Genomic DNA, 15,759 nt, shown 5'->3' on the forward strand with positions numbered 1-15,759 from the left:
AAACCTGGAAAGGAAGGATACAATGGTCCGGCAAGCAAAGGGCATGGGAGATGCAGAACTTACATAGGAATGATTAGCAAAGATGGGGTCCAGGATATGGCTAGGAATGTGGTTAGGAACCAGAATCAAGTGAGGAGAGTGAAGCAACTCAAGGTCCTCAACAAGAGACGAGGCCGGTCTACAGGCGACAGCTGCAGATTAAGGTTGCCCAGTACCAGAAAATGTGAGTACCGTAAGGCAAAAGCAGGTACAGTGTCCATCTAAGCAGTTTAAACTGAGCGCCGGGAACAGGCAGGCGAAAGATAAAAAATCCTGCTAAGGTGCAACTACTAGATAATGATAGAGAGAAGCAAGCTGCCTCACAGCCAGCAATCTTCACTTCAAAGAAACAGCACGGAGTGTGCCGTTTAAAAATAACTGCGACGCCCCCATCACCCGTGATGGGGTCTATCTTGCCTCAGGATAGCATAATCCTGCGGGACGGCCTTCAGTATATCAGGGGCCGACTGCGCAGGGAGCCTCGTTTCTACAACAAAGAGTGCCACTGGCGGGTGGTCAGACAAAAAGTCCCAAATCTCAGAAATGTGTTGAAGTAAAGATTGACAGTTTAATGGAAAACAATGTGCTAACTTTGGGCTCTGGTGTTATATCTTCCCCACAGGGTCTGCCCTAGGTGGCATCGCGTAGGGAAACCCACACTTACCGCAGTTAACTGCAGCCAGGAAGACATCCTTGATATGTGTGCTGCCCTCCTTAAGGGCCGGAGCAAGTAAGAGGGTCTCCTTCGCTGTATACCGCGAGGCCGCCGGTGCCGAGCCGGTAGAGGGTCGGCCCCTGGTGCTGTCTAGGGGTGTACGGGCATAGATGGGCTTGCCTTTGGTGTTCTTTCGGTGTGCCAGAGGTGCGCCTGCTTAGCTGCCATGTTTATGTAGCCCGCCTACTGGAGGGCATGCCTAAATCACAGCGAAACAAGGGGGTAACTAGAAATAAAATGCCACCTAGAAGCTCCACTCTTACCTGGTAGGCTTCCCTCCCAGGTGGAACTACAAGGAAATAAAAACAGAGATTAAAATAAAAAAGGCAAACTACGAGCGCTGAAATAAAATAACAAACTAAGTAAAACCAGTGGGGTCCAGTCTAAGATGGCCGCCGACCGGGACAGGAGCCAGGCAACGCCCCGGGCTTAGGGTGCTACAAAGAACTCGAAAGCAGAAGTGAACACACGCCCCTCCCATGCGTAGAGGCAGAGCGGGTGCCTCAATGCACTTTGCGATGCGCACTTAGGTCTTAAACTCCTCAACCATTGATATTCAGAGACTTAAACATGCCTTAATCTAATCCAAACAGTGTCCAGTATCGAGTCATACAAACCGCAACTCAACGAAGGAGGTCCTCATTTACCAATAGTCTCAGAAGCACAGGTCCACACTTGGCAAGCGGCATGAACCGGCACTGCTTCACCCCTCAGCTGGAGGTCAACGGAAACCTCTTAGGTGCAGCTTTGACAAAGATCTCACTTGCAGAGGCCACATCACAAAATAAAACAAGGCAGCACAGCACCAGCTCTCCCTCTGGGAAAAAGGGAAGCTTTGCATCTGCATTACAGAATCCTCACTGACGTCTTAAATGTAGAGCTCTGGCCCCTTTTGAGACCTCCTGCACACTGCGCACGACAGTGCTCATCGCGGGCTGACGAAACCTGATCACATCACCCCAACATTGAATGACATGGTCTCCCCCCAGCTTCCATCGCCTTCCAGACTAGCTGCATTGGCTACAAGGTCGTCAGAAAGTGACTACAACACTCCCTCTACGCTGTGGTGACATGCCGCTACCTGGCTCTCTGTGAACAGCAGTCCAGTACACATTAGTAATGTGGAGGCTGCTCCGCACTAGGCAAACGAGGTATCCTTCATGGTACATACTAGGGTCATGTATGTTGATGGTAGCTCTCAGCATGTGTGTTCATAGCAGGGGCACGTGTGGTGATGGCAGCTCTCTGTACGCATGTTCATAGCAGGGTCAAGTGTGTTGATGGCAACTCTCAGCATGCATGTTCATAGCATGGTATGTGTGCTGATGGCGGCTCTCGGCATGCGTGTTCATAGCAGGGTCACGTGTGTTGATGGCAGCTCTCTGTACGCATGTTCATAGCAGGGTCAAGTGTGTTGATGACATCACTCAGCATGCATGTTCATAGCAGGGTCATGTGTGTTGATGGCAGCTCCCAGCACGCCTGTTCCTGGCAGGGTCATGTGTGTTGATGGCATCTCTCAGCATGTTTGTTCATAGCAGGGTCATGTGTGTTGATGGCAGCTCCCAGCACGCCTCTTCCTGGCAAGGTCATGTGTGTTGATGGCAGCTCCCAGCACGCCTGTTCCTGGCAGGGTCATGTGTGTTGATGGCAGCTCTGAGCACGTGTGTTCTTTCTTCTGCAGGTCGTAAGCCGTCCTTCAGTATCCAGTGCCTGCGCAGACAGGGAAGCTGTGACGACATTCCCATCCCTGGGACCTACCATCAGAAGGCCCCTCCGCCGCGTACGCACACCCAGGTACAGCCTCTACACACACACACACACACAGGCCAGAGTCACATGCAGAGTTTTTACTATCTATGGAACAGGTTTGTACAGCTCTTGCACCATAGTGCTACCAGGGCCTTTGCATTATTGAACATTAACAGAGAACTAGGGCATTAAGGAAGGGGGAAGTCTTAAACCACCCGGACGCATGAAGAAAGGTGAAACATGTTTGAGTCCTGTACAACAACCCCTGAAGTCCTCCTCCTTCTGCAACTGCCGGCACTCTACCCCTGGAGTCCACACCCTAGGATCCAGGGGAGACAGCAACCAGATGCGGACAAAGCTGCTAGGATACAACATAATAAGAACACAAACATAGCCTACATAATAAATGTACAACAGGGGGATACACTGCTACAGATGAAAATAGGAACCTCGGCACATCCATGACCAAGAAGAACACAAAACACACCTCGTGATGCATAAGCAACTCACCACACAACTATGTTTTGCAGGCATAGAACATCCTGTGCCATCTGACACACATCGTTTTGCTAAATTTGTTAAGTATTGATACGTTCCATCTTCCCAAATCCCTGCTTAGAAACAGGACCCGCACTTCGAACCGTGGGTGCATTTCCTTATAACCAAATGTCATGTTCCAACTCATTACATAACGTCACTTTCCGAATGTTCCACCTTTTGCCATCATCCACCCACACTTTATTGCCAACCACCTTTTTGACTTGCTCGGACTTGGACCCTTTGGACAAACCATCTGCCCACTGCCCCTGGAGTCCACGCTCTAGAGTCCAGTGGAGACGGCAACCAGATGTGGCAAAGCTGCTAGTAGACCACATATCTCCTGTCCTTAATAATAACACAAACATAGCCTACATAATGAATGTACAACATGTGGATAAGATGCTACAGATGCAAATAGGAACCAGGGGCACACCCACGACCAAGAAGAACACAAAACACACCTTGTGATGCATAAACAGGTCTCCACACAACTGTGTTGTGCAGGCATAGAACTTCCTGTGCCCTCAGGCACATACATCATCCTTTTGCCAAATTGGTTTAGTTCCTAAACGCTCTGTCGTCCCAAATCCCTGCTTAGAAACTGGACCCACACTTCAAACCGTGGGTACATTTCCTTTTAACCAAATGTCATGTTCCAACTCATTACATAAAGTCACTTTCCGAATGCTCCACCTTTTGCCATCGTCCACCCACACTTTATTGCCAACCATCTTTTTGACTTGCTCTGACTTGGACCCTTTGAACAAACCATCTGCCCACTGCCCCTGGAGACCACAGTCTGGAGTACACGGAGTCATTATCTTAGGATACTAAATGCTAAGCCCTGATGAAGTCTGGTGAAACTTGATCAGCCTGAGACGAAACACATGTTGGCAAAGGGCGCTACCAAAGAAATAAATGAACTTTTGAAACCACAACCTCATTTATGTGTGCCTGACAAACCGTATTTACAGCTGCTTTATATTCAGGCAACAAAAAAGAATATTTATTTAAAGTCATGTTAGTGTCTCATGTGTCTGTTTTTTAACTTGGGTACAAGCACTCAGTACTTACGTACAGGCTATTTGCAGTCGGGTATTGAGGCTTTGCACTCAATCAACACTCTGTTTACTCAAGTATATCAGTTTTAGACTTGGTCACAATACTCTACACCATCTCCCTCTCCCCCTCTCCCTTTACTGTCTTGCTTATCTGCTCTACCACTTTTTCTTGCGGCTCTCCATCCTCTCTGTGTTGTTCTTTCCTCTTCACACCCTCTCTGTCCTTTCACCTTCTCTTTCACTGTGTCCTTTATGTTCTGTAACTTCCTGTCCGCACCCATCCTGCGCTGTCACTTTCTTGACTCTCTCTTTATCTGGTCTCTGTCCCTTAACATCCTCTCTCAACCCGCTCTAGTCTCCATCCTCTTCCTTACTCTTCTCTCCTGATTTCCACCTCCACTCTCCTAATCTTCTCTCTCCCGCTCTCTCATTGCACCCATCATTCTCCTCTCAGTTCTAGACCCTAGTGATAATGACATGTTTCGGCCTCTGTTCCTTCTTCAGGTCTACGGACTAATGACATGTTTCGGCCTCTGTTCCTTCTACAGGTCTATGGCAGCTCTGGTTCTTGGCGAGCCAGTGGCCCCTCGCAGGGCTCCTCCTCATACTCTTGGGCAACACCCCCGAAGCGCGGCCGCCTTCTCTATGCGCCCCTCATACTGGTGGAAGAAGACGATTCCTGGGAGAAGAAGGATGATGGTGGCAGTAACCTTCCTCCCCACAACAGGGCCAGCTGGTACCTAGATGAGGAGTCTGAGGGGCCGTACCGGGCGTACACCCAGCTCCGGGTGCCGGGGCACATGACGCACAGCCTCAGTGAGAAGCGGGGCAGTGCCGACAGTCTGGTGGAAGCCGTAAGTTCTCTATGATTCTCAACATGGGTCTTCCTAGAGCCTGTAGTGTCCCAAAGGGGGAGCTGATTGGAGGACAACTTGACACCAGCAGGAGACCAAGGTGGGGAGTGGATAAGACAGCACTTGGGTGCAGCAGGCAGCCACAGTGATTGGGTAGAACCTTACCTGCAGCATGCGGTGACGTAACAGAGCCATGGAAGAGTGCGGGACCTAGAGTGTGTAGGAACTGTGGTGGAGACAGACTAGGGTAGTACCTAAAATATGCAAGAAACCAAAGTATTGTAGGATAAAGCAATACTTCAAAACGTGACGCTATTCGGTGAGCAGCAATTGCAGCTGGTTGTTGAACCTGCTCCCAAGACCAAACCAAGGCATCTCTAGTGTGCCTAAACTACAAGGTTTCAAGGTGCCTGCTGCCCCTTCTAGAGCATATACCATGTCAAAGAGAACAGTTTTCATCCCCTTTGTCAAAGCACCCCAGATCTGTGATTGCCTAGTATGTTGAGAAAACACATTCCATATTTTGACCCCACAGCTTAAAATATTATGAGTTATCTCAAAATTACTAATAGGGCATGGTAAACCTCTAAGCCACTACAGTGTTATCCCCAAGCAGGAGCTCCTGAAAAGTGGTGTCTATTATACACGGTTGACCAATGCTGTCGGACGGTGAGGCGGGGTGGGGCGGGGCTCTGTGGGGCGTAGGGGAGTCCGACATACGATGGCAGATATTTATTTATTTATGTTCACCTTTGCTGTCGTATGTTGGACTCCACTACCCCCCCACCCAGCCCGCCCCGCCTCACTGCCCCACAGCGTTACCTTTGCGAGCCACCACTGATGCATTGTGTAAAAAGTGATCTTGCAAAATGTTGTCAACTCACTGTTTCGGTAGTGTTTATATCTGCCACCTTCCTCAGGACAAAGGGCCCGATTCACAGAAATAACTTAAGACAAAATCCTAAACGTACTACTACTTACTACTTGTTCTCGATATTTTCTGGGGCGAAAAAAAGGACCAAAAGAAGAATTCGGACTCATTCTCGATCTTCGAGTACTAAACAAGTAGATAAAAAATTCAGAATGATAGCATCACACCAGAACTATTTTCAGCAACAGCAAGGAGTCTTGATGTGTTCAGTAAACCTCCAAGCTGCCTACTTCCACATTCCAATAACAAAACATCAAAGGTTTCTTCAGTACATAGTGGGCTCTCAACATTACCAATACAAAGTCTTACCTTTCAGACTAAAATCAACTCCTCGAACGTTTGCAAAATGTATGGCCATTCAGGAAACAAAAAATCTTTATTGATCCTTACCTTGATGACTGGCTAATAAAAGGCAATGGAGACAAATAAACATTTGCCTCAAAACACTAATCAACCTAGGTCTTCAGGTGGACCTAAGAAAGTCTACAACCTACCCAGTTCAAAAGGTACAATACCATGGATCCATACTGGATACCCATTCCTCACATGGGTATCCTTCATTGAAGAGGTAATTAAAAACCAGTCTGATGTGATACAATCTCTTACATACTCGTCATCCAACAGCGAGGCAGATCGCATTCGTACTGGGTATGATGGCTTCTTGCATTTATCTAGTTCCACATGCAAGACTTCGCATAAGCCTCTTGCAACAATGCCTAGAACATCAGTAGAATCACCTCTCGGACCACTGGGAAAAGAAACTGACCTTCTCCCACAATGCAATCCAATCTCTTCCATGGTGGAAACAACCAAAGAACCTATTAGTACAAATAACATTCCACCAGGATTTGCCAGCTCAAACATTGATCACAGATGCCTTTCTCCAGTGATGGGGATATCCGACACTTGCAAGCCCAAAGGATTTGGTCAGACAGAGAAAATGCGTGTTATATTAGTCTTCTAGAATTGAGAGCTGCTTATCTGGTCCTCAAGTCTTGTTCTTCCATAAATAAAAACAAATTCTGTTCTTGTTCAGTCCAACAATACAACAAAAATGTATCACTTGAAGAAGCAAAGGGGGGACTCACTGTCGACCCCTATCTCTAGATGCTCAAGCCATATGGAAATGTGTAAAAGCCAGGAACTTGACTATAACAGCTGTTCATCTTCCAGGGGGTCAGAACGTACAGGCATATTCACTCAGCTAGGTATTTAAGGGAAATCACAACTGAGTTCTAAACAAAGAGGTCTTGCAAGACATTTTTCAAGGCTTGGGCTATCCGCAGATAGATTTGTTTGCCGGTGTAAACAACAAACAATACTAACACTACACATCCACATTCTTCCAATCAGGGTCGAAAGGGGATGACCTTTTGATAGGCTGGTTAGGGAAATTATTATGCATTTCCCCTAATCCCTCTCATACTAACCGTTCCGATCAAATTAAGTCTAAAACCAGGAGGATAGTAATAGCACCGGAATGGCCTCTTCACTGGGGTTCACGGGTCTTCTTGACCTGTCAGAAGAATCACACAAGAGAGTGCAGTGCAGGCGGATTTCCTGTGCAGGTTAGGGGGACAGAAACTACACACCAACCTCCCATCACTGAACTTGACAGCTTGGCTCCTGAACTCCTCCAATATGGCCATCGAGGTCTTCCACAAGACTGCATGGACATTTTACAAGAGGTTGCAAGAGCTTTCATGAGAAAATCATATTCCATTAAGTGAAAGAGGTTTTGCTTTTTGTGCATCCAAAACAGCCACAATCCATCCTTGTGTCAGGAAGAGTGGTTATACCTTACCTATGTCATCTGTCAAGGTCTGGTTTACAATTTTCTTCTATTGAAGTTCATCTCGCTGCTATAATTGCCTATGGAAAGTCTCCATGACAAACCTCTTTCTTTAGAATATCTTGTCCTCTCCAAATTAATGGGACCCCCATTTGAAACCCATTCATAAAGCCTCTTTACAACATCTTACATGGAAAGCGGCTTTCTTAGTAGCTATTACATCAGCATGAGAGAAATTCAGGCATTATGTTCTGTCGAACTATACACAGTATTTCATGGTAAAGGAATTGTAATGAGAACCCATTCCAGTTTTCTTCCCAAGGTAGTTTCAGAGTTTCATATTAATCAGACCGTTTTATTACCTACCTTTTTCCCAATTCATCGACTCCAGCAGAGAAATCTCTACATTCTCTTGTTAAGAGTTCTGATATTTTATCTATACAAAACTAAAGATATAGGAAAATCAGATTGTCTTTTTACTAATTATCGTCCAGTAGGAACAGACTTTCCATAATTAAAACAAACCATTTCTAGCTGGTTAGTTTCCTGTGCACCTCTTTCATACCAATTACCTAAGAAGCCCCTACCTGATAAATGTACACATTCCACAAGTAGGAAATGCTGCAACTTTAGCTCGTCTTAGAAATGTTCCCATATCAGACGTATGTAGAGCTGCTACTTGGAGATCTGTTCATACCTTTACTAGACACTACTGTCTAGATTCAGACTCGAGAGCGGCTACTCACGTCAGGCAGGCTTCTTTGAGGAACCTTTTAGGGTGGTTGCTGGGGCTGTTTTTATTTCTTGTCTGCTTATTGTGGGGTGGGCTTGCTATTCTGGTCAGTGCTTATGACTGTTGATGAGTATCCCCTGGAAGAGAAGGAAACGTTACTCACCTGCAATCCTAGTTATCTTCCAGGGGATTCTTCATCAAAGTAATACTCAACCCAACCACCTCCACGACAGGGATTACTACAGCTCTCAACAACTGACTCAACAAGAATTCCTGATTGCTATTAAAATGACCTGACCTGTCACCTGTGAAGCATGATGGGATACAAGGGGTACTGTGAGGTTCTTAAAGGCATAGTGCCAGCTTTTCTCTGCCATACTTTGCATTGCAGCCTTTTGGCTAACAGTGTCTCATATTCCCTTTCCAATTAAAAAACAAAAGGTTTGTAAAAGATTTCCTATGGTAATTTTTTATTATTGACACCATTTCTAGGCAATTGGTTTCTTTTTTAAATGAAAATGTAATTCAATCTGTCTCTTTTTAGCCTTTCTTCAGGCTGCAGGCATGTATATAAGGTACTACGTTACAAGGTTTGTTATACATATATGTATAAATGTTCAAAGTGCTCCAGGATCCCCTTCTGTGGGCGAGACTATTCAGTGTTTATGACTTTGATGAGAATTCCCTGGAAGAGAACTAGGATTGAAGGGGAGTAACTTGTCCTTCTTCCTGACCCATGAGCGTTTCCACTCTTCACTGTAGTTGTCTCACTGACCCATGTCCTTGTCTTTGTGACCTTTCCTGGACTATGTTTCTAACATTCTTTCTTCTTGTAGGTTCTGATATCCGAAGGACTGGGCCTCTACGCCAAGGATCCCAAGTTTGTCGCTTTTGCAAAGCGGGAGATTGCGGACGCATGTCACATGACCATCGATGAGATGGAGAGCGCTGCCAGTGACCTGCTGAGTCAGAAACGGAAGGGGAGCACCAGCAGCGGACCCTTCAGCGAGTCCTCGGCCCCGTGCCAGATCTACAGTGATGAAGAGTCGCTGCGGTGCCGTGACGAGGAGGATCTGGGGGATGAGATGGCCTGTGTCACGTCCTTCTGATGTGATGGGCTTTAGTTAGCTGGCCTGACCAGCCCGAGGTTCAGTGACTGGCGCGTCTACTTAGAGTAGACATTGCAGGAACATGGCCCTCAGTGTCGTGTGGTAGCCGTAGCCAGCTTGGGTGTCAGAGACTGACGTTGCGGGAGCATGGCCCTCAGAGATACCTAGACTCCAGGCACTGGGTGGCAGACATGGCTATTCCACGGATCAAAGACGAATAGACTCTACTTAGAGCGGACATCGCCGAAACATGGCCTTCAGAGATACCTACTCTGTAGGCATTGGGTGGGTGGTAAGGGTAGCTGAGGTATCAGAGATTGACCCTACGTACAGCTGGAATCAAGAGACTCCTACGCACTAAGCATTGGGAGGTGGGCATGCTAGGGTGAAACCTTGGGTAACACAGGCTGGCTACAGAGTAAGCAGGTACCCGACCCTGAGAGAGCTGCACACTAAGCATTGGGAGGTAGGCATGGCCATTCTCTACTTAGAGTGGACATCGCAGGACCATGGCCGCCAAAGACACCTACACGCTCACACTAAGCATTGGGAGGGAGGCATGGCGAGTCTCTACTTAGAGTGGACATCACAGGAACATGGCCGCCAGAGACACCTACACAGCAAGCATTGGGAGGTAGGCATGGCCAGTCTCTACTTAGAGTGGACATCGCAGGACCATGGCCGCCAGAGACACCTACACACTAAGCATTGAGAGGTAGGCACGGCCAGTCTCTACTTAAAGTGGACATCACATGAACATGGCCGCCAGAGACACCTACACAGCAAGCATTGGGGGGTAGACATGGCCAGTCTCTACTTAAAGTGGACATCACAGGAACATGGCCGCCAGAGACACCTACACGCTCACACTAAGCATTGGGAGGTAGGCATGCTAGGGTGAAACCTTGGGTAACACAGGCTGGCTACAGAGTAAGCAGGTCCCTGGCCCTCAGAGACACCTACACACTAAGCATTGGGAGGTAGGCATGGCGAGTCTCTACGTACAGTGGACATCGCAGGAACATGGCCACCAGAGACGCCTGTACACTAAGCATTGGGGGGTAGGCATGGCCTGTCTCTACGTACAGTGGACATCACAGGAACATGGCTGCCAGAGACACCTACACAGCAAGCATTGGAGGTAGGCACGGCCAGTCTCTACTTAGAGCGGACATCGCAGGAACATGGCCGCCAGAGACACGTACACACTAAGCATTGGGAGGTAGGCATGCTTGTGTTTCACCTCGGGTAACATATGCTGGTTTCAGAGACAGGTGGCAGGGAGGCAGCCGGGTTATCTCTGCACCTTCTGTGATGCTAGGCATGACCAGGCTCTACAGGCAGGACAGGTGACTCCGCAGAGGACTATCAGCGCCACCTGCACACCGCTTCATTTAGCACTGGTGCCCACTCTCTCCCTTAACCGGCACAATGTGTCCTGAGCCGAAGGCAGAACTGGGGCACACTGGGCACCAGAGGCTGGCTAAGACCGTAAGGAGGTGGGCAGAGGGCCTTCAGCAGCCCCCACACACTCACGAGGTCCAGGGGGCTGCATTGAAAGGGAAGGAGGGTCTCAGGGATGGGGCTCAAGCTCTACTTCTTCTCTCATCTCTTGGCGGTCACTTCCCAAACATGAGACTGAGCGTGAAAGCATCACGAGCGGCACCTGGGTGGTCAAAACTGAGACTGACCATTCTCCCAAAGCAGGAGTGACCAACTCGGAAGAACTCTTTTGACACGTGAGGTGTCACAGCTCCCAAAGAGAACTTGAATGCGCTTCTGATGTATATAAGTGTTTTATTTAGTAATAAAAAACCAAACACTGTGACCTTGTTCTTCGTTATATTGTCTTTTCTGTTGGGTGCTACAAAAGGGGTTTGAGAGAGTCTGCAGAGCTGGGCTCTGTAAGGCGTTGGTGGTCAGGAGCTTTTAGGGGTGTTCTCTCTCCATCCCTGAACCTCTGAACCTCTGAACCTTTGAACCTCTGAGTCTCCTGCTACCATTGACTACTCTTCATTTCTGATGGATACAACTACCTGCAGTTCCTATCTGGATCCCGGAACTTTTCTATACCTCTCCCACACTGGCAGGGGGCGCTGCTCCCCTCAGCTCCACCTCAGCGGCGCCTGACATCACTGGGGTCATAGAGCGCCCCCGTTGCTGTGATGACATTAGTTCCCTTGTTTTCTGTGCCATCGACTCGATCTGGAGCTCTTCAACCCTCCTCAGGAGAAATGCAACCTTTTCTTTAAAAAAATGTAATCTCAGTAACGGATTTCTTCAAAATGTTGTTGCCCAAACGGTCGGGATTCAAGTTGTGTGGAGAATGCGATGGTCAGATGTCCATCACTGACCCTCACGCCATCTCTCCACAGTGCCTCGGATCCAGCCACAAAGTCTTTAACGCTTGTAACTCCTGTCAGAAGATGAACCCCAAGGTGGTTGAGGTGCGTGAAGCCGAGATGTTCATGGTTCAAGCACAAGATGAGCGGCGTCGTTGAGAAAATCTCGGCCAAGAACCAAGTCTTCTTCGACGCGCTCTTCTAGGTCTTCAAGAAGAAAGCAGAAGAAGAGACATGAATCACGCAGAAGAGCGTCAAAAAGCAAGTCTCCACCACTGGCGTCGGCGTCGCCCACTTCAGATCAAAGTCAGCCCGGAGACCAAAAAGAAAAACAAGGGAAAGAAGATGCCACTCCGGCAAGTATGGACATTGGTACCTAGTCCTTCCAGCCCCAGCGATGGATCCTTATCAGTTTCTGAAGGCAACATTTAATCTTTTTAACAGATTGATGGCCCCCACTAGTATGCCCTTCCATCCCATGGTACAGATGGCCTACTCATTCGAGAACCCTCTCAACAGGCGCCTTTTACACCATTCCTGCCAATGCCTCAGGTATCTTGGGCTACTACAATCCCGATGCCGTGGCTCCGACTGATGCAGAATTTGACTCCACCACCATTGTGCGTTATGGTGTCGTTTCCTTTGACATTGAATCCCAATAGAAAACCAACACATGCAATTCACAAGACTAGTGCTGCATCAAACGCCACCAGCGCCACAACCGTCACCGCCAACACTGCCGGCGCCACAGTCAACGCCGACTAAGCCACCACCCTTGGCTTCTACAGATCCGTCGTCCTTGGTCGCTCATCATCATTCTAGAACAGACCCTCAAAGAAGACTTGAAGACCAAAGATACCTCCTGGTGATGCAGCCGAACAGGTCTTCATTGGCCTGGCTTTGGAAGACTAAAGGACGCTCCTCGCCGCACACCTGCCGCCCCACTGCTTGGCGCTTCATGCCAAGGATCCGTTTTGTTCTGTTCCTATCTTATCTTCATTTAAATGAAAACTACGCCTATATTACTGATGTTAAGTTTCATTAGTTCACCTTGAGGGTACAACAAAAAAAAATGGATGGATACTGACATCATCACGCTGACGGGGCGATGTATGGCTCTTGTGACCTCACGCGGTGCAGTGTGGAGAGTGAGGTAGAGCCGGCACCCCCTACAGGCGTGGGAGAGCCAGCGCAATGTTTCCGAGTCTAGACTGACGCTGGGGATGTTCAAAAGGTGAGGAATCTGCAGCTAGATATTGTGCCCATCTGAAAAAGTGCAGGTAAAAGTGAGAAACTTCTCTTTTCACCCCCGTGAGTCTTACCGTTTTTCTTCCAGCCCCTCGTTCACCAGTTCTTTTTAAACTCCCTCTGCATCCTTCTGCCTCTCCCACGGTTCTAGCGTTCTACTGCAGTCTACTGTCTATTTATTTATGTTGTGCCTATATGTCGTCTTTTTGCCCCACAAATTATGCGCTTATGACATTGTTTAATTTTTTTTTTTTTTTACAAAATTTTGAAAATGAATTTTTGACTGAATATCCTACGGCTGCCACCAGACTGATGTGTTTCCAATGTGGACAGTGTTTTTATTGCAAGAGCAGAAAAGAGCGAATCTGCAACTTATGGTCATTTTCCTTGGAATAAAACTGTAAAAAGTGAAATTGACCTAATAGCCTGTATGGATGCGTAAACTGTTCATGAAGCCAGCAGCATTCAGTGCAGCTGAGTGAAGCCTTACTATAGAAATTAGCAGTCAGTAGAGATGTATAAGTCCCTCCTGTTCCAGGTATGACATTATCAGCCTGATTCAGGAAGCAAAATTGCGCCCGCAATAGCTGCGAAAATGCTATCGCGGGCGCAATTTCCATAATAGGAATTCACCATGAAATTTGCGAATTCGGCGACACAGATTTGCGAAATCGCAAAAATATTCGCAGAATGCCGGCAGGAGACCATTTGCGAATCGGAAATAGCGAGAAATCACGGATTCTGCGAAAATAATTGCGAAATCGCACATTACTCGCAATCTGTATTCATGAAAAATCGCTAATAGCGAAAAAGCCCAAAATCGCATTTTGCGAGGTGCAATTTAAGGACAACCCAAAGCAGGTGGTAACCATCAAACCCATAGTAAAAAAAAAATTTGAAAAACCGTTGGCCAATCAGTAACTGGTGCAGGCCTGCCCAAACACACTTAAGGGGAAGCAGCATCAGCAGAAGGAATATCACAATGCCAAGAATGTACATGGTGGTCAGGCGGCGAAGGCTACAGCGAGCAGCAAGGAGGAGACGCAGAATCCAGGACAGGATATTCCGCCAGCGGGTCACCCTGCTGGGCCAGACCAGACAGCAAATATACGCAAAGTACCGGCTGAATGGGGCTATGATCATCAAGCTAATACAGGACCTTGACCCCCTGATGCAGCACCCAACAAGGCGGACCAATGCCGTGCCAACACATGTCCAGGTATTGTGTAGCCTGCACCTCCTGGCCTCCGGGAGCTTCCAGGGGATAGTTGCGGTTGCTGGGGGGATATCCCAGCCCACCATGTCCCGCTGCCTAGGGAGTTTCCTTGACGCAATGCTGACCCAGCTACACCACCACATCAAATTTTCCACCAGCCAACAGGATTTGGATGAGACCAAGCTACAATTCTACAATGTTGCCCGTTTCCCACACGTGATAGGATGCATTGACTGTACCCACATCGCCATCTGCCCACCAGCTGCAACGGAGTACATGTACCGCAATCGCAAGTCCTACCACTCCCTCAACATCCAGATGGTCTGCAATGCAAAGACATACATCACGGACATAGTGGCACAGTAACCGGGGAGTACACATGACTCATTCATATTCCGGCACAGCGGCCTCCACACACGACTGGTCAGGGGAGACTTCGGGGAAGGACACCTACTTGGTAAGTACACTTTGCCCAAAATGTCACATTGCGAATAACTAGCTGCGCTGCACAGGCACTCACCCTCTGCTCCTCTCATTCAGGTGACAGTGGGTACGCCCTGCCTGAATACCTCCTCACCCCATACCTCAACCCTGCTACACCACAGCAACGGCGTTACAACGTATCACACATACGCACAAGGAATTGCATTGAGAAGACTTTTGGGTTACTAAAGAGCAGATTCGGCATACTTCACATGACAGGTGGGGCCATGTACTACAGTCCTGCAGTGTGCTGCCGCATTGTGGCTGTGTGTGCTATCCTACACAACATTGCTACCAAGCGCCGGATACCTGTCGACATCTCTGGCAGTGAATCGGAAGGGGACGACCGGCCACCTGCACATGCGCGCCATGCACTCGGGGAGAACCCAGCTGAAGGCCACAGACGTCGCAACCACATCACACAGAACAGTTTCTAGTGCACCCTCCACCCTCACCCCACAAATCACAAATGCATGCAAAATGTAATAATGACACAACGCCAATGTGTGCAGCAAAATTAAATATTATTGTTTCATTCACAATAATGGTACCAGTTTCAATCTTGCCATTGCTATCAGTATTTCAGCATACTGCTGTGTCGAATACACAGGGCAGGCTTATGCTCAGCCTGTGCCTGGACAAGTCCTATGAAGTCATGTGCGCCTCCTGCGTGTACCACCCAAGCGCCTCTGCGGCTCATCCTCATCCAAGGCACGTGTTCCTGCAGTGGGCCTGGTGCTGCGTCTGAGTGCCCCTACGTGTGAGGCAGAGTGGCTGCTCACACTCGATGTCCCCTCACTGGCATCATCACCCCCAACAGTGGCAGGTAGAGCAGGGTGAAGTGCTGTCACGGCAGTGGTCAGGTGCTCAAGTACCCTGGCCACATCCTCGCAGCACTGGATGAGCTGCTGCTGCTGCGCAAGGGACCGGCGCGATAACTGTGA

General features: G+C 48.3%; 1 protein-coding gene across 1 annotated transcript in view; it reads left to right on the top strand.

Moving 5' to 3' along the window:
* Positions 1-9,855, top strand: part of CACNA1F (calcium voltage-gated channel subunit alpha1 F) — a 291,317-nt gene extending 281,462 nt beyond the window's left edge. Inside the window, exons 46-48 of the mRNA XM_086940156.1 lie at positions 2,439-2,551; positions 4,656-4,961; positions 9,254-9,855. Coding sequence (XP_086796282.1) covers positions 2,439-2,551; positions 4,656-4,961; positions 9,254-9,526 — 692 coding nt within the window. The 3' untranslated portion in view covers positions 9,527-9,855. The remainder of the gene's footprint in view (positions 1-2,438; positions 2,552-4,655; positions 4,962-9,253) is intronic.
* The last annotated feature ends 5,904 nt before the right edge of the window (positions 9,856-15,759 follow it).

This window comes from Lissotriton vulgaris, chromosome 10, assembly GCF_964263255.1.
Source record: "Lissotriton vulgaris chromosome 10, aLisVul1.2, whole genome shotgun sequence".
In the NCBI taxonomy this organism is placed as follows: domain Eukaryota; kingdom Metazoa; phylum Chordata; class Amphibia; order Caudata; family Salamandridae; genus Lissotriton; species Lissotriton vulgaris.